The sequence below is a fragment of the Halichoerus grypus genome, chromosome 1 (genome assembly GCF_964656455.1).
Source record: "Halichoerus grypus chromosome 1, mHalGry1.hap1.1, whole genome shotgun sequence".
Taxonomy (NCBI): Eukaryota; Metazoa; Chordata; class Mammalia; order Carnivora; family Phocidae; genus Halichoerus; species Halichoerus grypus.
In genome coordinates, this window is record NC_135712.1 from 595,075 (window position 1) to 620,550 (window position 25,476).

Below are 25,476 nucleotides of genomic sequence, written 5' to 3' on the forward strand. Positions count from 1 at the left end.
GAATGCTTTTGTTGGGCCTTTGCTGTCTGCCAGGTCCTGCTGAGGCTCCCCAACCCCCCTGTGGGACCTAGAAGTGGAATAGCTGTCCTCACGTTCTCCCAGGGGAGCCGGCTGGAGAGGACCTGGCTGCCCCCAGCCTCCGAGGGTCTCTGGGCTTGTCTGGCTGCCCCAGGGGTGGCTGCTGGAGGGCTGGGGCCCCAAGGCCCATGCAGCCGGGGGTCTCCTCACCTGCGCTCTGTGGCCGCCCCTGCACTGCCGTGGCTGTGTGGGCGCCCGTGCCGGGAGGATGACAGGCGGGGTCTGGTCTGCCTCTGGGAGGGCCCTGCGGGGTTTTCAAAGTGCCCTGAGAGGCGGGGCAGTTGAACCTCAGGTCTGAGGCGTCCGCGCACTGCTGGGGTAGCCACGTGATAGGAAGCTTTGCAGACTGGAAGTGCCCGCCCCACTCAAGACAGTGCTGACCCGGCTGGGCTCTCTGGGTGCAGGGCCCTGGGCTGCTGGCCTGGGCACATCAGTCCTTTGTGAGGAACCACTGGCCTCAGGGAAGAGCAACTGGGAGAGCTGGGGCTTCATCGTGACCACTTGCCCTGCAGGGCCATCCACGTACAGCACAGACTTGACCCCTCCCCCCACTCTCCCGCCTGACCAGGCCGAGCTGACCTCTGCCGAGGGCCAGGTCCACGTTGGGGCTTCACACACGACCTCTCTTGTCTTCCTGCTACCTCAAGCTCAGAAGTTGACATGAAGAAATTTAGCAGGTCACCAGGAGAGTCACATGGAGGGGCACATGGAGGGGCACATGGAGGGTCACTGGAGGGTCACACGGAGGGTCACTGGAGAGCCACTTGGAGGGTCACTGGAGGGGCACTTGGAGGGTCACTGGAGGGGCACTTGGAGGGTCACATGGAGGGTCACTGGAGGGGCACTTGGAGGGTCACTGGAGGGGCACTTGGAGGGTCACTGGAGGGGCACTTGGAGGGTCACATGGAGGGTCACTGGAGGGGCACTTGGAGGGTCACAGGAACAACCACCTGGAGTCCCTGGGCCAAGCTGGGATTGGAGCCTGGGCTGACCTGAGTCCACCCCCCCGGGGAGGACTTTTACCCCCTGAGGGCCCTGGTCACATGTGCTGCTTTCAGGGGAGCCGGCCGGCCCCCAGCTGGGTAGGGGATCCCTCCTCCTCCATTGTCCGGCTCACAGGGTCTGGCCCCCTTCCTGTTCTGCTCCGTGTTTGCACAGGGACCACAGCCTGTCCCTCCTTGCCATGACTGGTGGTTAATCAGCAGCCCGGCCACCATGGGAGGGCCCTGGTGGGTGGATAAAGGCCCCACCAGGCACCGGAGGGCAGTGTCCCTCCTCCCCTGCGTCCACCCTGTGAGAGGAGTGCCAGGATCAAGGCCCAGATCATGTCCCAGCTGGTGGAATGCGTTCCCAACTTCTCAGAGGGGAACAACCAGGAGGTGAGGTGCAGGGGGCTAGGCAAGCGGCTCGGGGCAAGGAGAAAGGGGTGTGCTTGGTGTGGGGTTGGGGAGTATCTTCTCTGAAATGGAACCACTTCCTGTCGTCAGCCCACAGGGAGGTGCCCCGTGAGCGCAGGGACTCAGAGCGGCTGAGCAGGGGAGAGGAAGAGGCTGGGGGCTGGGCAGTCAGGCAGGGGTCCTGGCCCTGGGGCTGGGCCACAGGGCTGGTGGAAGGTCCCCAAACCTTATCAGGTGGGCTCCCCATGTTACCGATGAGGAAAATGAGGCATAGGGAGTGGGTGCAGGCCACTGAGGGCCATGGAGCCCCTGCTGCCTCAGAAGGTTCTGGGCCCTTCATACCCCTCCCCTAGTGCAGATGCTCCCACTAGGGACCGCTTGGGGGGCCAGGGCCCTGACCCTCTGTGACCTTGGCCTGTAGGTCACCTTCTTGGAGCCCCAGCAGTCCCTCCACCGGGGTTCTGATTCCTGCCTCAGTTTCTCCTGGAGGGTGCCGCCTGTTTCCCTTTTCTTGGCGATCAGTGATGGTCCTCCCTGGGCTTGCGCTTTTTGAGGAATTCCCAAATGCTCAGCACCAGCTCCTTAGGCCCATGTTTGGGTGGTGGTTGGGGGCGGCAGGAGAGGCATGGCCACCTCTGAAGCTCCTGTTCCTTCTTCTAAGTGGGGAAACTGAGGCACAGGGTCGGGCTTTCGTCCCCAGGTGATTGACGCCATCTCTCGCGCCGTGGCGCAGACCCCGGGCTGTGTGCTGCTGGACGTGGACGCTGGCCCCTCCACCAACCGCACTGTCTACACGTTCGTAGGGCAGCCCAAGGACGTGGTGGAGGGGGCCCTCAATGCCGCCCGGGTTGCCTTCCAGCTCATTGATATGAGGCAGCACAAAGGTGAGGGGTCCTCCCCCACAGGGTGTGGGGGCTGCCTGGCCTGCAAGCTTGCCCTGGGAGGACCCCAGAGCCCCCCGAAGGGTCTCAGGCGCAGCCCACAGAGGCTGCTGTGCCAGGCTAAGGTCCGTGGAGACCCCTCTGTGTTTCAGGGGTTCCCAGGAGTGACTGGCAGTGAGACTCAGGCATCCTGTGCAGGCCTGGGGCACTTGGGGGGGCAGGGAGCAAAGACACGGAAACCGGCCTGGCAATAGCCCTCAAAACCAAACACATCTGCCTTGGCAGGCAGGGTCAAAGGTTGGTGGACACGCCGGGGGCAGGTCAAAAGGGCAGGGGCTCTGGCCACTCACAGCGGGGGGGGGTCAGGCCCATGTGATTCCAGCTGGTAGAGAGTTAGCAAGCCAATCTCAAAGCCAGAGCTCCCAGGGGGAGCGGAGTGGTCAGGGTTTGAGAAGGACGCTCGGTAAGCTGCGGGGGCAGGGAGGGTTGGGTGGCGGGAGCCGGTCAGGACTCCGGCCGCTCAGCTTGGCAGGCAGTGCTGGGCAGTGAGCTCTGTGGCTTAGGAGACGGAGGGGCTTACCGAGGCCAAAGTACTTGACCTGCTGCTTCTCCCGGGATCCCTGTGGTCAGCGGGACCAGCGGCGTGTGTGGATGGAGGGCAGGGTGGGGGCAGGGAGGGCGGGATCCACGAGCCCGCTGAGCCCACGCCCAGGCCTGGGCCCCCCTGGCCTCCCCTTCATCAGCCCCCTCTCTGTGCAGGGGAGCACCCTCGGATGGGCGCCCTGGACGTGTGCCCCTTCATCCCTGTGAGGGGCGTCAGCATGGATGAGTGTGTGCTCTGTGCCCAGGCCTTCGGTCAGCGGCTGGCCGAGGGGCTGGGTGTGCCAGGTGAGTGCCCCGAAAGGGACACCGCAGGGCAGGGGCTCCCCCTCACTGCACCGCGGCGCCCTCAGGTTCTCTGCAGATAGAAGCCGGGTGCGGTGTGCGCAGTGCCTGGCCTGGCCGTTGGAGAAGCACTGGATGCCGCTTAGCTGCTCCGAAAAGTCAAGTCCATGCTTCCTAATGGAATAATTTCACCTTGGGGAATTAACCAAATCAAGAAATTATTAACCTGAGACAAACGGGGGGCGTCTACACTCGCGGGGCACGGGCTCAGGCAGACGGGGTGCGTGAGGGCAGGGCCTAAGCCCCACCCCCTGCGAGTACAGGCCAGTGTTCCATGCTCTCATCATTGTCGTGGGGACATTGGAGTTGGGGTGAGTTTTTTCTTTTCTCTGTGTTTCTTAATTTGTGGGCCTATTTATTATACAATGAAAATACACTTTAGAAAGAAAGGTGAACATGCTTCCATCCCGAACGTCTACTTCTAACTCTTAGCATCTCAGTGATGGCTTTTTCGGGGGCATCTGTGCAGGGGGAGCAGCAGGGGGGGCTGCCTTGGCCCTGGGTGGGCAGAGGAGTGTCCATCAGCGACCACCCACACCCATCTGATGAGGCGCAGAGAGATGGGAGCCAAGGGAGAGGGAGGTTGGTCCCCCAGGCTGAGCCTGGCAGGAGCGGCTGCCTCGTTTCTCCTCCAGGAGTGGGGGTTCTGGGCGGCCCACCGGCTGGGACCCTGACCAGCCCGGCCCCCTTGCAGTGTACCTCTATGGGGAGGCGGCGCGCACAGCCAGTCGCCGGACCCTGCCTGCCATCCGGGCTGGGGAGTACGAGGCCCTCCCTGAGAAGGTGCGTGTCTCCTCACCAGGGGGGGCAGGTGGAGGGGTAGACCCTGCAAGGGTGGGTGCCCTCCTCCTTCCCTGACCTTGGCGGGGTGTCCCTCCTGTGGGGGACACCACAGCCTAGGGTGAGTCTCCCCATAGCTCAAGCAGGCTGAGTGGGTGCCCGACTTCGGCCCCAGCTCCTTTGTCCCCAGCTGGGGGGCCACTGTCACGGGGGCACGGAAGTTCCTCATTGCGTTCAACATCAACCTGCTCAGCACCAAGGAGCAGGCCCACCGCATCGCCCTCAACATTCGGGAGCAGGGGCGTGGGAAGGACAAGGTGAGCAGCCTCCTGTCCCCACGGGGGCTTGGCACTGGCCCCGAGGAATCCTGAGGGGCTCACGGGAGAGAGGCAGAGGTGGGGTGGTGCTGTGGTGTGGACCTGCTGACCAGCCCAGCCTTGGTGTCCATGACAAGTGGGACGAGGCAGGTGGGGTTCCAGGGTTTGAAGTGGGGGAGCACCTGCTTAAAAGACCAGGGCAGCAGGCAGGGGTAGAGCTGCTGTTAGAATATTGCAGTACTTCCATTCTTCTAGGAAAACAGCTCCTTCTGAGCCCCAGGTGCTCCCAGGTAACTCCAGGGGCTCCCCTTATCTCCAGGGGCCCCAGGGGCCCGGAACCACCATGTCTGCCATAGCAGCTGTCCCCTAGTTTGAGCACTGATCTTGCAGAAAGTATGATTTGGACACACAGACACAGAGACCCCTGGTGAAGGAGGTGGAGGGTGACATCTTACCTACCTGTCAGCCCCCCGACCCCCAGAGACCTGGGTCCTGCCAGACAGCTGAGGGCCCAGGAGCCTGGCTTCCCGGCCTGCACGGGCTGCAGTGTGTAAGCACAACATACAAGCAGGGCGAACCCCAAATCCTTTTTGCTCCTGCTGAATTCGGAGGTCGGAGGTCCCTCCTCAGGTGGACTGAGCCACCCTAAGGAGTGAGGAGTGGAGAGCCAGCCTCTGGGGTGAGGAGGGACGGCAGGGACCAAGCACAGGAGTTTAGAGGTGGGTGGGGGTGGCCCCAGGCGGGCTCCCAGCACATGGTGTGGGCGAAATGCTGGCCTGAGCCTGGTGCCCTGTGAGGGGGCCTCAGTTTCCCTGTGGTGGGCGGGACCCTCCACAGCTGGCTCTGGAGCGTGAGGAGGGCCTCCAACCAGCTGTCCAGGCAGCACTGCAGGATCGCGGGCCGTGGCGTCTGTGGGGAGGGAGCCCTCCAACCAGCTTACGGGGGGTGGGCGGGGGTGGGTGCAAGTGGCGTTCAGTGCAGGCACTAGGAGAGGCTGGGCAGGGCCCAAGCTGGGAAAGACTTTTCCTTTGCAGCCAGGACGCCTGAAAAAGGTTCAGGGCATTGGCTGGTACCTGGATGAGAAGAACCTGGCCCAAGTGTCCACAAACCTCTTGGACTTTGAGGTCACAGCACTGCATACGGTCTACGAGGAGACCTGCAGAGAAGCCCAGGTGAGCAGGGCGGGTGTCCCCTGCTGGCCGGGGTGAAGTCCCTGCAGGTGAGCAGGGCGGGTGTCCCCTGCTGGCCGGGGTGAAGTCCCTGCAGGTGAGCAGGGCGGGTGTCCCCTGCTGGCCGGGGTGAAGTCCCTCCAGGTGAGCAGGGCTGGTCCCCAGGACACCCTTCAGGGCGTCTCAAGTCTAGCTCCCCTGGACATTGATGCCACTGGACCTCTGCAGGAGCTGAGCCTGCCGGTGGTGGGCTCACAGCTGGTGGGCTTGGTGCCTCTGAAGGCCCTCCTGGACGCTGCCGCCTTCTACTGCGAGAAGGAGAACCTCTTCATCCTGGAGGAGGAGCTCCGCATCAGGCTGGTGAGCCAGGCTCCTGGTGAGGGGCCAGTGGGGAGGCGGGAGCGAGCCTGACGCTCTGGGAGCAGGCCCGGGGCACCCTGTCTGCCAGCCGGGCCCCACTCCTCCTCCTCCTCTGTCTTAGTGTCTGTGCTTAGATGACGTCATACCATCATCATATCAGGGAACTGTAGGAGTTTTCTTTGTGATCTAGAAGATGTTCAGTCTTGTAAAATCCCTCAGAGAGGATGCACGCCACTTCCCCGTCCCTTCCGGTGTCTGTGCCAGAGGCGCTGGGTTGGGGCGGACATGCGTGCACTCCCGTGTCAGCCCTGTGCCCGCCATGGGGTGCGGGCGTGTGGACCATCCACGAACATCGATGGGTTGGAAGCTGGTGCCCTGTCTCAAGTGACAACTTTAGCTGGAATTCCTCCACAATGAGCACATGAGCGGGTTTCTCTGAAAGTGTTTCTCTTTGCTAGTTGGGTTTGTATCTCCTGATTCCACAAACACATCTGGACTCCTTGTCCTGTTTTCAGGCCTGTGGGGTGTTGGGCGTGGTTCCTTCCAGTTTAATGGAAGAGTCTATTTTTTAGGTATTCTGGTGATTACCTTTATAACTTAATACACTTACCCCTGGTTTTGATTTATTGGTTTTAAAATTTTACCCAAATTTTCAAATATATAATATGATTTATCAGTTTTTATCAGCACACTGACAGCCTACTATGGAAGAGAGAAAATAAACCTACTTAGCATTTACTCACATCTTTTCTTCCTTCTCTATTTCCTGATTTTTTTTTTTGAGTTACAGTAGTTTTTAGTGGGGGTGGGAGTTCTTTTGATGGTTAATTTTTTTTCAATGTTTTCTTTTGTAGTAAAATACACAACGTGAAATTGGCATCTTAACCATCTTTTAGGTATGCAGTTGGCGATATTAAGTACATCATAATGTTATGCAGCCCTCATAACCCAGGATGGGCTTTTACTGTGTCTGCAAAAAACGCCATTAGGGTTCTGATAAGGACTGCACTGATTCTGTGCGTTGCTTTGGGGAGTATGGCCATCTTAACAGTAGAAGTGTTCTAATCCATGAACATGGGCTTTCCGTTTATTTACATTTTCTTTATTTCAGCAATGTTTTGTAGTTTTTATTGTACAAGTCTTAATCCTTGGTTAAGTTAATTAAGTCCTAACTATTTTATTCTTTTTGATGCTATTATAAATGGAATTGTTTTTGCAATTTTTTTTTCAGAGTGCTCATTGTTAGTGTATAGAAACGCACTGACTTTTGGTGTTGACTTCGTATCCTGCTTCCTTGCTGAATTCATTTATTAGTTCTAGGTGGTTAAATTATTAAGTTTAAATAATATACTTAAATCCTTTTGCTCTTTATCCCTGTTAGACAGTGTCTGTTGACTGTTGGTGAAGACAGACAAGAATATTAGTGCACTCCTGTGAGTGGTCATCATCGCTGCTCTTGATCTAAATTGTTATTCGCTATTTTCACATTGTCAAATTTATGACATTTACCTTCTGTAAATGTTCCACATGTCTTAAATACCCACAGATATCTAACCTTAGCTCTGTACACAGGTGAGGTCATCTCTGTTCCTACTTGTCTGTCTGTTGCCTGAATCTCACAGTCAAGCAGATTTTTTAAAGAAAGGCTCATGGTGCTTTACTCTGTGGGATATGGCATATTTGGCTACGTCTTTCTGTGAATTTATTCTTGCAAGATAGTTAGACAATCAAAATCCCAAGTCACTTGTTTTCACCGAGAATATTGCAAACATATCTTTTTTTTTTTTAATTTTATTTATTTATTTGTCAGAGAGAGCACGAGCACACAAGCAGGGGAGTGGCAGGCAGAGGGAGAGAGAGAGAGAGAGAGAGAGAGCGCGCATGAGTAGGGGGAGTGGCAGAGGGAGAAGCAGGCTCCCCGATGAGCAGGGAGCCCGATGCCGGGCTCGATCCCAGGACCCCCGGATCATGACCTGAGCTGAAGGCAGACGCTTAACCGACTGAGCCACCCAGGTGCTCCTGCAAACTATCTTTACCATCTTCTGGAATCACATGTCCCTGGGGGAGGTCTAAGTCTGCCTGGTTATCTCCCCAGTCTCCAGGGACTTGTTTTACTCCCTGATGCCTGAGTCCCCTTGTATTCACTGTGGGTTTCTCCAGCCTAGCTTTTACGTGACTGATACAGTTTATGGCCAGGTCTGTTCTCTTTCTAGCTGTTCCAAAATTTTGTGTAATTTTTTTTATGTTGATGTACACAGCAAAGGTGTAGGAATGGTACAAGGAGCCCCCTCACGAGCTCCAGATCCTCCAATTGTTTGCATCCGCCCCATTTGCTGTATCATTCCCTCTCTGTATCCACGCATAGTCATATATTTTTTTGGACCACTTCAGAGTACGTTAAAGACATTGTACCATCTTACCTCAAATTTATTTAGGTTTTATTTCTTAAGAACAAGGACATTTCTTTTGCACAGCCCCAGTGCAATGATCAAAATCAGGAAATTCAACATTAATACTATTCTAGTATCTCATCTGCAGACCGTAATCAAATTACGCCAAGGTTTCCGTAATCCCCATTATAGCCACTTATCCTCTCACCCAGGGTCCGATCCGATGACAGTCCTTTTCTGCCATGTCTTCTATTGTCTTTAATTGGGAGCAGCTCCTTGTACTCTTGCCCTTCAATGACCTTGACATAGTTTAAAAGGACAGGAAGTTGTTTTGTGCAGTGTCTCACGACTACTGGGGTTGTGGGCTTCTGACGGGAGCAGGGCGTGGGGGACATGCTGTCCTCAGAGCGCAGGGTGGGGGGGGACACTCTCCCTGTTGCCTGGGGTCCTTGGTTCAAGGTGCTGTTATTCGCTGCAATGTTTTTCCTTTTGTAGTGAGTGCTGCGTGGGGGGTACTGTAAGAATATGTAAATACCCTGTTTCTCTTGAAATTCCAGCCGTAAGTTTTAGCAGCCTGTAACGGGTTTCTAACTTTACCCTTTTTCTTTAAGAAAATGCTTTCATTTTTTGCCCCCTCAGGAAACAGAATTTATTCACAAAGTTTAACAAGTAATGTGTACAAGTATCAACCAATGCATGTTTTTATCTATGTTACAAATATTAAAAAATGCCTTAACTAGTTTCAATGCATTGTCTTTACGGATATGTGGCTTTTTAAAAATTCTTTTTTTTTTTTTTTTTAAAGATTTATTTATTAATTTGAGAGGGCGAGAATGAGAGAGAGAGAGAGAGCACACGAGAGGGGGTAGGGTCAGAGGGAGAAGCAGGCTCCCCGCTGAGCAGGGAGCCGGATGCGGGACTCGATCCCGGGACTCCAGGATCATGACCTGACCTGAAGGCAGTCGCCCAACCAACTGAGCCACCCAGGCGCCCAAAAATTCTTTATTTAAATTCAATTTAGTTAACATATAGTGTATTGTTAGTTTCAGGGGTAGAATTTAGTGATTCATCAGCTGTGTATAACACCCAGTGCTCATTCCATCACAGGCCCTCCTTAATGCCCATCACCCAGTTACCCCATCTCCCCACCCACCTCCCCTCCAGAAATCCTCAGTTCGTTTCCTATGATTAAGAGTCTCTTATGGTTTGTCTCCCTATTTTCATCTTATTTTATTTTTCCTTCCCTTCTCCTAAGCTCCTCTGCTTTGTTTCTTAAATTCCACATATGAGTGAAATCATATGGTATTTGTCTTTCTCTGATTGACGTATTTCACTTAGCATAATACCCTCTAGTTCCATCCATGTTGTTGCAAATGGCAAGATTTCATTCTTTTCGATAGCTGAGTAATATTCTATTGTATATATACCACATCTTTATCCATTCATGTGTTGATGGACATCTGGGCTCTTTCCATACTTTGGCTATTGTGGACATTGCTGCTATAAACATTGGGATGCAGGTGCCCCTTCGGATCACTCCATTTGTATCTTTGGGGTAAATACCTAGTAGTGCAATTGCTGGGTCATAGAGTAGTTCTATTTTCAACTTTTTGAAGAACCTCTACTGTTCTCCAGAGTGGCTACACCAGCTTGCATTCCCACCAACAGTGTAAGAGGGTTCCCCTTTCTCCACGTCCTCGCCAACATCTCTCATTTCCTGACTTGTTAATTTTAGCCATTCTGACTGGTGTGAGGTGGTATCTCATTGAGGTGTTGATTTGTATTTCCCTGATGCCGCCTGATGTTGAGCACTTTTTCATGTGTCTGTTGGCCATTTGGATGTCTTCTTTGCAGAACTGTCTGTTCATGTCTTCTGCCCATTTATTGATTGGATTATTTATTCTCTGGGTGTTGAGTTTGATAAGTTCTTTATAGATTTTGGATACTAGCCCTTTATCTGATAAAACATTTGCAAATATCTTCTCCCATTCTGTCGGCTGTCTTTTGGTTTTGTTGACTGTTTCCTTTGCTGTGCAGCTTTTTATCTTGATGAAGTCCCAATAGTTCATTTTAACTTTTGTTTCCCTTGCCTTTGGAGACGTGTCTAGCAAGAAGTTGCTGCCTGTTTTCTCCTCTAGGATTTTGATGATTTCCTGTCTCACATTTACGTCTTTCATCCATTTTGAGTTTATTTTTGTGTATGGTGTAAGAAAATGGTCCAGTTTCATTCTTCTGCATGTGGCTGTCCAATTTTCCCAACACCATTTGTTGAAGAGACTGTCTTTTTTCCATTGGACATTCTTTCCTACTTTGTCAAAGATTAGTTGACCATAGAGCTGAGGGTCCATTTCTGGGCTCTCTATTCTGTTCCATTGATCTATGTGCCAGTACCATACTGAAAAAAAAAAAAAAAAAAGAAAATCCTTTCATCTCTCCCACATTAATTTATTCCTTATTAATGTGTTTGATGCTCTCCTGTACTTCTTAACATGTTGTTTTATTTTTTTTATCTGAAAGTTCTGATATCTGCAGTCTTTGAAGGTCTGATTTTGCAAATTGCTGCATCTGTTGACTTTCTCATGGTGACTTGCTTCTTCATGTGTTTTGTGATTTTCAATTGTATGTGCATATTCTTTGCAAATTTATCTGTGGTAATTCTTGGACACCTGGGTTTAAAGTTTAGATTTGCCTCTGTTAGGTCTCAGGTACATGATCACACAGGGCCCCCCACACTCAGTCTTTTGCTTGGAGCTTTAGAACTACACAGGTAGAGAGTTCTATGTGAACCGTGGCCCACATCCCCTCAGCGTGGCTTGTGGTTATAATTCCAGGAAGGGTTTTTCCTGCTTCACCAAAGGGAAGGCAGAAACTGAGGAGTACCCCAACTACATCTTTCAGTGTTTTTTGTTTTCTTAATCTTAGTTCATCCTTGGAGAGGTCACCTTTCAGGGGCCTCCAGTCTGACCCTCACTCTTTAGGACTTGAGACCTCCCTGCTCATGAGGGGCTGCCCGAGGCTCTCAGATGTCCCAGGGTGGACCCAGCGTTGGGGTGAGCAGGCCTGTCTGGTTCCCTTTCTGGTCATTTCTGGCCTTGAACGAGCACCTTTACTTTCCTCCAGCTTAGCCAGGCATTTAAATTCATGTTTAAATTTCTGTTTGTCTTTCTGAGGTCTTCTGTGCCAGGAGGGCTTTGCTTTATTGCTTGCTGAAGACTCTCAGGTGGGCTCTCAGGAGGCACTCTTGCCCATCTCCATGTCCTCGGGGAGACCCCTCGGCCACCCCTGCCCCCGGGACTCTGCTGGCTTGTTTCTGTCAAGAACCACCTGTCACTTTCCGGTTTTGTAGAAAGCGTCAGCCTGCTTAGCTCAGAGTGCGCCGGACTGTGCCGCTGGCACACAGCACCGTAAAGTGTTTTGAGTACTTTTTGGTGGAAAGAATTCTAATATTAAATGGAGATTTTTTCCAACTTCATTTTGAATTTAAGTAAAATCCATTTTGCCTCATAGGACAAATCTTATGTTTAGGTCAACCAGGCAGCTCCTGGGCTTTAAAAGTTGTGAGAACTGACACCCAAAGAATTAGGAATCTTGTCCAAAGGGGTAATTTTGTGGGTCCCTTTCCGTGATGGGCTCAGTGTGTGGTGTTGTCTGTGGGACGCATGTGGCTTAGAACGAGGGCACCTCCTCTCTCTGGGTCTCAGTTTCCCTGTGGGGGAAGATGGGCGGGTGGATGTGTCAGGGAGTCTGTGGGGGGCCTGCCCTGGGCTGGGGGCTGTCCCAGAAGCCAGCAGTCACAAGCTCGTGGTGGGTGGGCATGCGGCCGGCTATGCCTGGCTCCCCACACAAAGGTGGATCAGAGCAGGGACACCACCGTGAGCTCAGGTGGGACCCCACCATTCACTGGCCTGCCTTGGGTGGGGGGGGTCGAGGTGGCTCATCATCACCAGCCCCTCTTTCCAGGTGGTGAGCCGGCTGGGCCTGGACTCTCTGTCCCCCTTCAACCCTAAGGAGCGGATCATCGAGTGAGCACCTCCCCTACCCGCACAGAGACCTGCCTTGATCCTTCCAGAGCCTTCTGTGTGGTCACTTATTCATCAGTAAACACCAGGGTGTCTGTGCCAGCCATGAGGCTGGGGGCCAGCTGGGGGGACACAGTGAGACCCCAACAAGGTCCCACCATATTGTCATGGGGGCTTCTGTGTGGTCAGGGCCACTCTGCACACTGGGACTGTGTCCCCTCCCCCGTGTGTGGGGAGAGGCCTGGGGTCAGGGATCAGGGTCTGAACCAGCCCTGCCCTCATAGCCTGCGGTGGTGACCCTGAACCCTGCCCGCCATTCCCTGTCCCCCAAAGCCCCATCCCCTGTCCCTAGCCCTGCACAACCCGGGATGCATCCCCTGTCCTGGCCCTAAGGCCTCCCCGCCCTGAGCCTCGCTGAGCCAACCCCTCCCCACAGGTACCTGGTCCCCAGTGGTGGGCCTGGGCAGAGCCTGGTGGACAAGCCCCTGCGTGCCTTCGTCCGTGAGGTGGGCGCCCGCTCTGCAGCCCCGGGGGGTGGCTCTGTGGCAGCGGCCAGTGCAGCCATGGTGAGTGTGCAGCGAGAGGCAGGGGTGAGGACAGGGCCGAGGGCGCCTGGCCTGGGGTCCCGAGTCGCATGCCCAGCACCTCTCTTGCCCAGGGCGCCGCGCTGGCCTCCATGGCTGGCCTGATGACCTATGGGCGGCGGCAGTTTGAGCACCTGGATGCAACCATGCGGCGCCTGATTCCGCCCTTTCACGCGGCCTCGGCTGAGCTGACCAAGCTGGTGGACGCTGATGCCCGGGCCTTCCAGGCCTACCTGGTAAGTGCTCAGAGGGCCCACCACCAGCCTGTGGACAGCCCTGAGTGAGATGGGGTCAGCAGACAGTGGGGGGCATCCTGGCGAGAGAGAGCTCCCCCAGGGTCACAGAGAACTGGCACGGAGGGTAGGGGCTGTTGTAAGCTCAGGTGTCTGGAGAATAGGGGAGGTTGGAGGGAGGGGATGGTGGTCTGACTGCTATGGCCCCCTCCCCTGACTGTAAGGCTGAGTTCAGGGGTTCTGAGGCTTTGGCCCAGGCGTGGCCCCACGCTCACGTCCACAGCAGCGGGTGGGTGGGGTGGGAGGGAGAGAGGGTCCGCCCAGGTTCAGCGCCGCTGCCCAGCTACCCTGAGTCTCGGAGTTGGGTCAGTGCCCAGACCTACAGACGCTGGAGGAAGGCCAGTTCCCCAGAGAAGGGCTCATATCCCAGGACAGACGGGCCACAGAAATCCTAAAAGAAGAGCCATTGACTGATGGTCTCAGAGGCTGGAGAAGACATTCCAGCCAGAAGACAAAGAGAGGACCATGGGGAGAGCTGGGAACTCTTCACACGACGTTGCAGGCCGGTCAAGTCGGAACCGGCTCGCCCACCCAAGAGGGAGTCTGTGCGTCAGGTGGTGGGCGCCAGAGAAGGGGCGTAGCTCAGAACCCAGGGCAGGGAATGGAGCACTCGCAGGAAGATCCGAGACGTGAGTCCAGACCCAGCTGTGCTGTGCGTCTGTCTCCCAGAGCAGTTCGTGGTGGAAGGACCGGGGAAATGCGTGAGCTCACAGCCCCCAGCAGCCCCACAGGCTTCTGGGCAGAGCCACCTCGAGGGCCGGACTGCGCTGAAGGGAAGTCAGGGCTCCGACGACCACCGGTGGCCTCCAGGGCACGCCGTGCACCCCGAGTGAAGACTGTATCCAGATGGGGACAATCAGAGTCTCGCCTAAATAAGTTACCATCTGGAGCTAAAGTTCACGTCCTCTGGGCGGGAGGTATGGATACTGGTCATCTTTTTCCATTTGTGTTTTTACACTTAAATTTCATTTATTTGCTAAAGTAGGTAAAACCTTCAAGCAGTTCAGAATTCACAGGACAGGAGGATAGTGGATGAGAAGTCCCTGTGCTCTGCCCCCCGCTGCCCCCCCGCACATCCCAAACAGGCACAACTTCTAGGGCAAGCATCCGGAGATGTTTATTTATATTGGCGTAGATCCAATTTTCCTTTTTCTCCTCATTTCTTACACAATGGCATCATATGTGTTCTTAGTTTGCCTCCTGGGCTCATCCCTTGACGTTCTATTAGAGATCTTTCTACATTGGTGCATAGAGACCACACGCCCCAGTTGCTAGTACAGATCTGCCCTGACTTACGGTGGAGTCATGACCCACAAACCCATCGTAAACTGAAAATACTGTACGTCGAGAATGCATTTACTACACCCAGCCTGCGGCACCTCACAGCTTAGCCTGGCCCGCCTCAGCTGCTGAGAACACCCGGTGGCCGACAGCTGGGCAGAATCAGCTCGCACGCGGCCTGTCTCACGAGAGCGTGTTGAATAGCTCTGTAAGTGACCGAACACCGTACCCAAAGTGACCGACAGAACGGCTGTGCGACCGCGGGGCTGCCCAGCCCCAGGACAGGACCGCACATCGCTAGCCTGGGCAAAGACCCACACCCCAAATTCCAAGCACTGGTTCTCCTGAATGCATGTCCCTTTCGCATCAGCACGAAGTCAAAATATCTGACGTCGAACCCGTGTAAGTTGGGGACCGTCTGTACTGTGTAGACGTCTGGGTCGCAGCACCTTTGGCCAACTCCCCGGGGGATCGTAGGCTTCTTCGTCTGCCCCCGGCATGCCTGTGTGTGAACACCTCTGGTGTCTGTCACCAGGCACGCGGTGGGCAGCCTGTGCGAGTGATTCATAGAAGGGCTTGCTGCCAAGTGGCCCTTGGGGGGCTGCATGGATGGGGCTCCATGGTCCGAACCTGAGGGCTCCTTCCTGGGACCCCACGCCATGGACGTGGCAGTCACACGTGGTCCGCGTCTCCGTGCTGCCCTGGGTGAGCTGCTCGCCGTGCGCGGCAGGGAGCGTTTCTCGGGCTCCGCACAGCGGTGTTGTGCGCCTTCCGGAAAAGCAAGGCTCCCCTCCCTCCCAGAGCTCCCGGACTGCGGGCCACACTCGGGACTCGGGCGGGCGGCTTCCGGCGGTGGTCTGCCGGTTCCTGACGGAGCAGCTTTGAGTTTTCTGTCCTTGAACCCAGAGTCTCCCAGCTCTTCCCCGGGGCTCGTGTCTCGGTTTACAGGGCCTCCCCCGGTGAGTTACTGAGCTTCTCCCGTGGTGCTTCCCAGGCTCCTGTGCTCTGATGACCTTCATACATGGAGAGGCTTTTAGGGGGAAGCATCAGTTTTAATATAAACGCAGAACATTTCAGGCTAACCACTAGAGATTAGAAATAAGGCGAATAAGTAGAAAACAACCGGCGCCTGGGTGGCTCAGATGGTTAAGCGTCTGCCTTCGGCTCAGGTCATGGTCCCAGGGTCCTGGGATCGAGTCCCACATCGGGCTCCCTGCTCAGTGCAGAGCCTGCTTCTCCCTCTGCCTCTGCCTCTCTGTCTCTCTGACTCTCATGAATAAATAAATTAAAAAAAACATTAAAAAAAAAGAAAACAACTGGAAGGAAGTAGAAAAACAAATATCTAATCAGAAGGCAGGGGAGAAATGAAAGATGACTGGCAAAGGTGTCTGGTTCAGAGCCTGAGATGTGACTCAGAGATGCACAGTCAAAAGTCACACGCACGAGGGGAACATGGTGCTTTACCCTTCCTGGGGCAACAAGAAGATGGAGATCTGAAAAAGGAAGCATCCTCATCTTGGGCCAAATGAGGAAGCGATTTCCAGCTGGGGAAAAGCAAAGCTTGTGATAACCTAACTGCAGGTGGGTGGGCTCCTCCACTGGACGCAGCTGTGACCGTGGGAAGGACAGGCCTGACTGAAACCAGCCCCGTGCCGCCCGGCGGAGACCCCGAGCACCCGGTCGGGCTGCCTCACGGGACAGGACTGATGCCCCCGTGTGTGAGGACTGCTGTGGGGTCGCATGCGGGAGACTGGGGGGAGGTGGGCGCCGCCCCCGTGGCCCAGGCAGCCCCTGGGGGACTCGGGATGGTTTTGTCCACCAGCAGGAGTTGGGGTGCTGACCCGGTGGGCTCCAGGCGGGGCCGGGGCCCCCTTGCTCTCAGGCATGCTGACAGAAGCGTCGACTTTTGGACGGAGATTTAGCCAAATCCAGGACGGACACATTCCCCACCTGGCCAGGCCCTTGGCCCTTGCAGGCGGGCAGGGCGGGGCCTGGGTGTGTGAGGGACAGGCCTGGGCAGACGCAGGGGCGCGGATGGGGGGCTGTCCAGGGTGGCGACCAGCGTGACCACTTGCGGAGGAGGGCCTGAGCTGGTTCAGGCGGGAGGGGGAGTGGGGCACACACCCCTAACCCCGAGGCCCAGGGCTGTGTCTTGAGTCACAGACGGTGTCTGGAGCCCGTGCCGCGTGAGGGGACGCCCGGCCCCTGGGCGTGGACACTGCCCAGACTCTCCATGTGGCCCCGGGGTACGGCCACTGCTCACCCCACGTTCTGTGATCTCTTCTGGCAGGAAGCCACGAAGCTGCCTACCAACACACCTGAGGAGAGGGACAGGTGAGTGCCGCAGCTGCCGTGGGGGAGGCGCCACCCCAGCGTGGACGCCCAGGCACGTGGCCTTGGAGCCATCTAACCCACCCTGTGGGGTGTGTTTGTCCCTGTTGGCCCCCCTCCTCTGTCTGCTGGGGTGGAGCTGGGGGGCAGTCCAGGTGGCCCCTGGGTGCCCTGGGCTCTGACCATCGACCCGCTTGGATTCAGGCGTGCGGCAGCCCTGCAGGAGGGGCTGAGGCGGGCGGTAGCCGTGCCCCTGGCGCTAGCAGAGACGGTGGCCTCGCTGTGGCCTGGGCTGCAGGAGCTGGTGCAGTGTGGGAACCCGGCCTGCCGGTCGGACCTGCAGGTACGGGAGCGGGGGCTCGGCCTCCTGCGGCAGGGGGAGCAGCGTGGAGGGCCCGGGGACACTCATGGAGCCAGCCCGGACAAGAGCGCTTCGCAGGGGGCCTTGGCCAGTCTCAGCCAGCAGAGCCCATTGGTTTATCCCGTTTTAAGAGTGGGAAGTAAGGATTTCATTTAAGCTTGCACGGCAGAGAGGCAGAAACTCAACTGTATCTCGAGTCCACCCCTAACCCCCGTCCCCCAGACCGTCCTGGCGACCCCATCTCCTCCTGCTCCCTTGTTCTCTCTTCCCTCCTGCTCATGGCCCCTCGTCCTTCGGAAAACCCCTAAACCAGCTCGCAGAGATGCACCTGTCGCCCTGTCCACAGCCCGTGCGTGGAGGGCTCAGGGTCGGGGACATGGAGTGGGTGCTGAGATTTCTCGGCCCATCCTGAGCGCCGCAGCTGTAGGGCTTTACAAGAAAGACACCTGTTCCCAGTGTCCGTCCTGAGGCTCCAGACAAGCGTCCCCTCCTTTCCTGGGGAGGCGGCCGTGTGCCGTCTGGGCACAAGCGGCTCCTGCCGTTCTGGGTTTGTCCCTGAGCCCGTGCTCCCGCCTGCTCTCCCCACCCCGTGGCCCGCATGTGGGAAGCCAGGAGGTGACTCAGTAGCATCAGCTGTAGGCCGGGCCTGAGGCTGGCATGCCGGGAAGCCTCACCTCTCCCAGGGCTTCGTTTTCTGTGCTCAGAGATGGAAGGCTGTGGTTGTCCTCTGTCTGGAGGGGCCAGGCTGGAGCCCACCCTTCTGCATGTCCACTGCTGGGGCCTCTGCAGACAGGCTGGCCCTGGGCCTCCTGGGGACCCCTGGGCGCTCAGTGCACCATCCTTACTGATGAGATGTGAGAGGCCCTGGCTGTGGCCCTAGGTGGTGGAGAGGGCAGGGTGAGCCCGCCCTCCGCCCGGGTCACGAATGGCCAGCTCTGCTCCTGGCACCTGTTGCAGGTGGCGGCCAAGGCCCTGGAGACGGGCATGTTTGGTGCGTATTTCAACGTGCTCATCAACCTGAAGGACATCACCGACAACGCGTTTAAGGACCAGGTGAGCAGGAGGCCCACAGGGGCCGGGCCCTGCAGCGGGACCTGGAGGTTGCCCTCAGGGCTATGGTTCCTCAGTGTGGGGCTGGGGAAGTGTCCATCTGCTGAGATGTTCTCTGGCCTCCGCGGTGGCTGTTGTCCTCTCGGGGGGTTCTGGAGGTGGGGGGCTGGGCATCATCCATGCCTCCACCTTCTAATGGCTGGGGGGCTGGGGAGCTGCTGGGATTGGGGGCCCCCATACCCTTGACCCCGAACCTGCCCGCCATGCTCACCTGCCCAGCCGGGACACCCAGGGCTGAGGCGCCCAAGGTAGGCCCTTAGCACTGACAACACGGGGCCTCAAAGAACAGTTGCCAACTCACAAAATGATCTTAGCTTCAGCATTTGTTATAATTTCGTTGTTACTGCTATCGAGGTAAATTTGAGGAATATACAAGTCACCATTTTAAAGTGTACCACTCAGGGCATTTTGCACACTCACGATGTGTGACCACCACCTCTGTCATGTTCCAGAACATTCTCACTGCCCTAAAGGAAGCCCCCCCACCCATTAGAAGACCCCCGTTTCCCCGCCTCCAGCCCCGGACACCACCCATCTGCCTCTGATTTTGTGATAATCTTTAAAAACTAACAGCTCAGAATGAAGGCCTTTTCGGGGACTGAGCTGGGCTCCCTAAGGGAAGTCCCTGCCTACCATGTGACCACATGTGTGTTGACTTAAAGGATGGGCTGCATGAACCCCCTCTGGGCTCAGGGCCATAGCCCTGCCCTCTGCAGTGGTGGCTACCATGGGAAGACCAAGAGGGTGGGGGTCCTGGGCCTGGCTGTCCTCAAATCTCAGGACAGACAGAGGGACTCTCCCATCCTCGCTGAGAGGCCTGCAAGGAGTTGGGGGTCCCCAGGTCGGGGGCTTGGGATCACCCCAGAGAGGACAGGCAAAGGAGCGTGGCCAGAGGGCACAGGGAGGTGGCAGGGGTCCGGGGTTGGTGGGGATGGGCTGTGGGTGCAGGGTGACGCCTGGGCCTGGGCTGGTGGGGGTGGGCTGCAGGGCAGACTGACGTCCGGGCCTGTGTCTGTCAGACCCACCAGCACATCTCTAGCCTCCTGCAGGAAGCCAAGACCCAGGCAGCCCTGGTGCTGGAGCATCTGGAGGCCCGGCAGGAGTGACGGCAGGGGGAGAGACCGCGTGGACTCCGCAGCCCTCGGTGCCGCTCCCCCTGCCTGGCAGCCTCCAGACACAGTCCCTGTGGGGCCCAGAGTGGGCTGGGCGGTCAAGGGTCCGCTTGGGGTGGAGTCACCCCCCCATCACTTGCAGCTTTTAGTAAAGTCATGACCCACCAGTGCCTGTGTAGTGTGTTTGGGGCTGGAAGAAGGGAAGGGCCAAGCTCAGTGGGCAGGGATGGGGGACTCGAGATGAGTGAGCATGGGGAGAGGTGGTCAGAGGAAATGGGGGCGCAGCATGGGGGTGACACACTGGTTCTGGGGTTCCACAGATGCGTGTGGGATGCCCCTGGAACCTGCACGGGCCACAGGTCACTGGGAGCTGGGGGGTTATGGGGAGGGTTCAGGGCAGGTGCCTGGGGCTTAGTGGCCTAGGGGCGTGCATGGGACAGAAGCCCCCCACCAGATAGCAGGGCTCCCCCATCATGTCTGAGGAAGGAGGTGAGGCCGGTACTGCCTGAAGCGTGGGGGAGCTGTGGCCAGCACCTGATGCTGTGGGGGTGGCCAGGCAGGTGAGGATGAGGAGGAACAGGGTGCCGGGAGTTCCTGGGGAGGGGATGAGTTCCCCTGATCTGGCTGGGAGGTGACAAAGCATCACACCCAGGGGTCCCAGGAGGGATGGACCCCGGCCACAGACTTCTCTCACAGTGGAAGCTCAGGGGGCCGAGGCCCAGTGCTGGGGGTCCCAGGAGGACAGCTCCCCTATCTCCCAGCCCACAGCCCCTCTGCCTGCTCCTGCATCCCCCCACAGAGCCTGGTGGCGAGGGACAGGGAGGGGGTGTGGTGGAGAGCCCCCTGACAGACAGCCCCAGATTCAGATCCTGCCGAGCCAAGCGTGACCGTGGTGGCTGAGGGAGGGCCATGGGGTCCTGGGTGGGAGCTCCAGGAGGAGGGGGGCAACAGGGCTCCGGCGGGCATGAGGCTGCTGTGGTCTGGTCCTACTGGGGGCTCCAGAGAGGCTGTGCGCAGGTGGCCGTGTTCCCCAGGGGGCTCTGAGCCTTGAGTGAGTGCACATGGGCTCTGCCACAGGCTGAGGTTTTCCCAGTTTAATCTTCCAAAATAGGCAATGAGTTACGTGCTCCCAAACCGGAGTGACATGGGTTCCCTGGGGAAGCCTCACCACCCCGTCCCCGCCGGGCCCCCTTCACACCCTCCTAGGAAAATCACTGCGTTCTGTTTCATACCCACTTCGTGCCTATTTAAGCAAACACAAACACATGTGAATATATATTCTTAATTCTTCCTTCAGTGTGTAAAGAGAACGGGTTACATGCTGGATTCCGAGTCTACTTAGCAAGAGCACCTTTCTTATCGGTATTTAGAGAGACTCCTTCTCAAAATGGGTTTTATTCACTCATCCTTTCCCATATTTTCTTAACCATTTCACGGTGAAATGTAAGAAACATTCAGAAACCACGACCAACTTCTCAAGGGTTTGTGACCATGTCCTGGGTGACCCTCTCCCATCAAAGAACACCCCTGACTCCCACAATCCTACTCTATGGTGACTGGACCCCTGTTTTCCTGTCGGTCCATCTGGCAGAAGCAAGCATGGCGGTTTGCTGACCTCAGAGTCCATCTGGTCCAGTGTGTCATTCAAAGCCCTTGTTTCCTTGCTGATCTTCTGCTTAGATAATCTATCCATTGCAGTGAGGGGGGTGTTAAAGTCCCCCACTATTATTGTATTGCTGTCAATGTGTTTCTTTGATTTTTGTTATTAATTGGCTTATATAATCGGCTGCTCTCATGTTAGGGGCATAGATATTTACAATTGTTAGATCTTCTTGTTGGATAGACCCTTTAAGTATGATATAGTGTCCTTCCTCATCTCTTATTATAGTCTTTGATTTAAAACCTAATTTGTCTGATATAAGGATTGCCACCCAGCTTTCTTTTGGTGTCCATTAGCATGATAAATAGTTTTCCACCCCTTCACTTTCAATCTGGGGGTGTCTTTGGGTCTAAAATGAGTCTCTTGCAGACAGCATATCAATGGGTCTTGTTTTTTTATCCAATCAGATACCCCGTGTCCTTTGATTGGAGCATTTAGCCCATTTACATTCAGGGTAACTATTGAAAGATATGAATTTAGTGCCATTGTATTGCCTGTAAGGTGACTGTTTCTGTATATTTTCTCTGCTTCTTTCTGTCTTTGTTCCTTTTGGGCTCTCTCTTCACTCAGAGGATCCCCTTTAATATTTCTTGCAGGGCTGGTTTAGTGATCCCAAATTCTTTTAGTTTCTGTTTGTCCTGGAAGCTCTTTATCTCTCCTATTCTGAATGTCATCCTAGCTGGATATAGTATTCTTGGCTGCATATTTTTCTCATTTAGTGCCCTGAATATATCATGCCAGTCCTTTATGTCCTGCCAGGTCTCTGTGGACCAGTCTGCTGCCAGTCTAGTGTTTCTGCCCTTGTAGGTTAAAGACCTCTTGTCCCAAGCTGCTTTCAGGATTTTCTCTTTGTCTCTGAGATTTACAAGTTTCACTATTATATGTGGAGGTGTTGACCTATTTTTATTGATTTTGAGAGGGGTTCTCTGTGCCTCCTGGACTTGAATGCCTGTTTCCTTACCCAGATTAGGGAAGTTCTCAAGTATAATTTGTTCAAATAAGCCTTCTGCCTCCCACCCTCTCTTTCCTTCTCTTCTGGGACCCCTATTATTCAAATATTATTTCACTTTAGGTATTATTGATCTCTTGAATTCTCCCCTCGTGATCCAGTAGTTGTTTATCTCTCTTTTTCTCAGCTTTCTTATTCTCCATCATTTTGTCTTCTACGTTACTGACCCTCTCTTTTGCCTTGCTTATCCCAGCAGTTAGAACCCCCATTTTTTACTGCAACTCAGTAATAGCATTTTAATTTTGGCCTGATTAGATTTTAGTTCTTTCATTTCTCCAGTAATTTCTCTTCTGTGCTTTTTTTCAAACCCAGTTAGCATCTTTATAATCGTTGTTTTGAATTCTGGTTCTGACATCTTACTTATTTCCATATTGATTAAATCCCTGGCCGTGAGTACTGCCTTCTGTTCTTTCTTTTGGGGCGAGTTTCTCCATCTCATGATTATGTACAGAAAAGAATAGATGAAAGACAGAGAAAAGGCAAAAACTGCAACAACAACACCAGAAAAATACAAACAAAACAAACCAGAAACAAAACAAAGTAAGAAAAAAATCAAACAAGAAGTAAAACAGAATGAAACAGTAAACTAGATCCTGGTGTATTTTGGTCTGTTAAAAGAAACTAGATCTCAAAATAGGAAAGAAAGAAAAACTGTATATACACAAATAAAATATAATGAAAGGAAGCCAAGAATAAAAAATTATATATAATGTATATATAAAAATTAAAAAAGAATTGATAAAATAAGAAAATAACCAAAAAAAAAAAAAAAAAAAAAACTGAAAGACTCAAGAATGATAAAACCACAAATGCTACATACCGTTTTCCCCAAGAGCTGAAGTTGCAGTTCTGTGTGATAGTGAACTTGGTGTTTGCCGGGTTTCTGCAGGTCTTCTGGGGGAGGGACCTGTTGCGCTGGTTCTCAGGTGTCCTTGCCCAGGTAGAAGTGCACCCCCCTGCCAGGGGGCCGGGCTCAGTGTAAGCGGCTCTGGATCACACTGTGTGGCCCCGTGTGCTCCTTGAAAGCTTTCCGCACCTTCCAGAAAGGGGTCAACTTCCTAGTTGTAGAACTGAAGCAGTTCTCTGCTCAGATCTCCCATTGATTCTGCAGGTGTTCAGAATGATTTGAAAACTAGCCAGCTGGATTCCAGGGACCAGATGAAATTAGGGTCCCCTACTCCCCTGCCATCTTGACTCCTCCCCCCAACAAACATTTTTAAAGCACTTTGGCTTAGTCTAGGGATAGAGGGGGACTTCACTGATGCAACAGCATCCTTCTCAGCTCAAGACCAGCTAGACAGGGGCAGATTCTGTGGTCAAGGCTGTCCAGTCTATAGACTTGGGGTGGTGTGGACGGCCAGTGCCTGGAGTCAGAACCTGCCCCAGGACAGCAGGGTGGGGGGGGGCACCATGGTCAGTCCTGGTGGCACATGAACGGTCTGAATGTCTCCTTGGCCACCACAGGGGTGCCTGGTGGGCACAGACATAAGGAGGCTGAGAGCAGGAGGCAGTTGAAAGCCTTTATTGTACTGGGGCGTGTGCATACAGGAATGTGCAGGGCCTGCTGTCACGGCTCAGTCTGGGGCAGGTGACCTCAAGGGCCAGGCAGAGACCTCAGAGCAAGCCCAGTAGAGCTGGTGGGGCCCACAGAGAGCCTTTGGAGGGCACTGGAGGGGCTGAGGAGTCCAGGGATGAGGCTGGGCTGAGGAAGGCCAGGGGAACTGCAGGCCGTCCATGAGGGTCTGGAGCACTGGCCACCAGAGTGCACCCTGCAAAGCCTCTGGGATCCAGGGAGGGCGTGGAGGGCAGGGTGTGAGCAGACTGCCAGGAGTGTAGTGTGGTGGGACGCTCTGGAGGGGCTGGGGATGGGCGGGGTCCTCTTTTCCTGACTTCACACCCACACCTGGAGATGGAGTCTGCAGCATGCGGGACCTCGAGTGAGTCTTAGTAGCACCACGGGTAGAGGACGGTGCCCACGGGGCTGGGGAGCCTGGGGCACGAGGCTGAGGGCGCAGGCAGGGCGGCGGGCTGGGAGTGCGAGATGGGGGCTGGAAGCCGGGGCCAGGGGCTCGAGGCTGGGGGCCTGGGTGTGGGTCTGGGGGCGGGGGGGGGGGGCGCTAGCAGATCCAGCGGATGAACCTGTCGAAGAAGCCGGGCTGCGCCAGGCTGTCGTAGTCCTTCTCGCGGAAGACGGCGGTGGCGTCGCCCAGGCTGATCTTGGACAGCACGTCTGTGTCCACGTCGCCCCCCACGGCCACCACAGTGGGCACCACGTTCTGCTTGCGCATGGAGTGCACGGCCTCCTCCAGGCTGTCGTTGCCCGTGACGCCGTCGGTGAGGAACACGAAGGCCAGCTCGGCGTGGCGGCGCGCCCCGGGCCGTGCGCCGCGCACCACGTGGTTGATGGCGTGCACGATGCCCGCGCCCACGTGCGAGAAGGAGTTGAGGTAGCGCGCGCCTTCCAGCGCCTGCTGGATGAGCGTCAGGTTGGAGGTGAGCGGGAACTCCACCTGCTGCTCGCCGGGGCCCCCGAACTGCAGCAGCGCCACGCGCGCGTTGAGCGGGTCGTCGTTCCTGCGCGCCAGCGTCAGCCGCCGGGACACCTCCTCCACGAAGCGCCGCGCCTTGTGGAAGTTCTGCTCGCCCAGCCGCTCGGAGCCGTCCAGCAGGAAGACGATGTCCACGGGCCGCTGCGTGCACTGGGCCACGTACAGCTCTGGGGGCAAAACGGGCTGGTGGGCAGGCGACCTGGGTGAGGCCCCCCCGCTGGCCGGGCCCTGCGCTGGCTGCCCCTCCTGGCCACTCCAGGCCCTGGCACAGTCTGCTTCCTGGCCCTGGCCGTGCCCTGCACCCATCTCTGTGCACACCCCTCCCACTGGAGCCCTAAGAACCACCGGGGTTGTGGGGTTGCATCCAAAGGCACGCATGACCGGGAGCCCCCACCACAGTGGGCCGGGGTGGGCCCCATCTTCTGGAACCTGTCACTGTCTTTGCTGGTTTTGCCTCCACCAGGAAATGTCCCCAAACCTGAGGACTGAGGGGTTTATTTCCACCCTCCAAGCACCATCTCTGCTCAGTGGCCTCCTCCAGGCCCTTCTGGGGCAGGAAGGGACCCCAAAAGGGCCTCAGTCCACAGTAGGGGTGGGAGAGCGGATCAGGGAGGCTGTCTTTGCGTTTGTAATTGACAAAAAAGATCTCATAAAGACCTCCAGCCCTGAAGACCCCAGGATACAAGGACCCACATCTGCCATGACCCCCTGTTGTCCCAGAGCTGCCCAATGCTGGCTGAGCCACGTCTCTCCCAGCTTTGGGAGCAGCAGAGAGAGGAGCCTGTGTCCTCTGGGACTGGACATCTTCTCTCTGGTAGGCAGTGAGCACTGGGTGGCCAGGCCCCTGCAG

General features: G+C 55.7%; 2 protein-coding genes across 6 annotated transcripts in view; one reads left to right on the plus strand and one right to left on the minus strand.

Moving 5' to 3' along the window:
* Positions 1-1,227: 1,227 nt before the first annotated feature.
* Positions 1,228-19,569, plus strand: FTCD (formimidoyltransferase cyclodeaminase). Of its 3 annotated transcripts, none has more exons than XM_036081646.2 (14): positions 1,228-1,457; positions 2,176-2,359; positions 3,116-3,244; positions 3,996-4,084; positions 4,219-4,398; positions 5,433-5,570; positions 5,796-5,927; positions 12,278-12,339; positions 12,773-12,902; positions 12,995-13,156; positions 16,785-16,828; positions 17,030-17,168; positions 18,144-18,239; positions 19,336-19,569. In XM_036081646.2, the coding sequence occupies exons 1-14, from the start codon at positions 1,404-1,406 to the stop codon at positions 19,555-19,557; spliced, it is 1,761 nt and encodes a 586-aa protein (XP_035937539.1). In that variant the 5' UTR covers positions 1,228-1,403; the 3' UTR covers positions 19,558-19,569. The 3 variants fall into 3 exon arrangements, with proteins under 3 accessions (XP_035937539.1, XP_035937534.1, XP_077912980.1); XM_036081641.2 differs by having other exon boundaries at positions 1,242-1,457; positions 19,316-19,540; XM_078056854.1 differs by lacking the exon at positions 1,228-1,457 and adding an exon at positions 2,509-2,653 and having other exon boundaries at positions 2,236-2,359; positions 19,316-19,540.
* A 4,014-nt stretch (positions 19,570-23,583) lies between these two features.
* The window catches only part of COL6A2 (collagen type VI alpha 2 chain), a 32,163-nt gene continuing 30,270 nt past the window's right edge, over positions 23,584-25,476 (minus strand). For 2 of the 3 annotated variants that reach the window (XM_078057507.1, XM_078057880.1), the window contains one exon: positions 23,584-24,809. In XM_078057507.1, the coding sequence (XP_077913633.1) occupies positions 24,022-24,809 (788 nt within the window). In that variant the 3' untranslated portion in view covers positions 23,584-24,021. The remainder of the gene's footprint in view (positions 24,810-25,476) is intronic. The other variant, XM_036081630.2, reaches the window with a different exon arrangement.

What these genes read in the sequence shown, in the direction of transcription:
- FTCD (XM_036081646.2), top strand. Translation starts at nt 1,404, where the DNA reads ATGTCCCAGCTGGTGGAATGCGTTCCCAACTTCTCAGAGGGGAACAAC. An exon ending in CGAGGGGCTGGGTGTGCCAG is followed by an intron (nt 3,245 to 3,995) that starts GTGAGTGCCCCG and finishes GCCCCCTTGCAG; the next exon opens with TGTACCTCTATGGGGAGGCG. An exon ending in AGGGGCGTGGGAAGGACAAG is followed by an intron (nt 4,399 to 5,432) that starts GTGAGCAGCCTC and finishes TTTCCTTTGCAG; the next exon opens with CCAGGACGCCTGAAAAAGGT.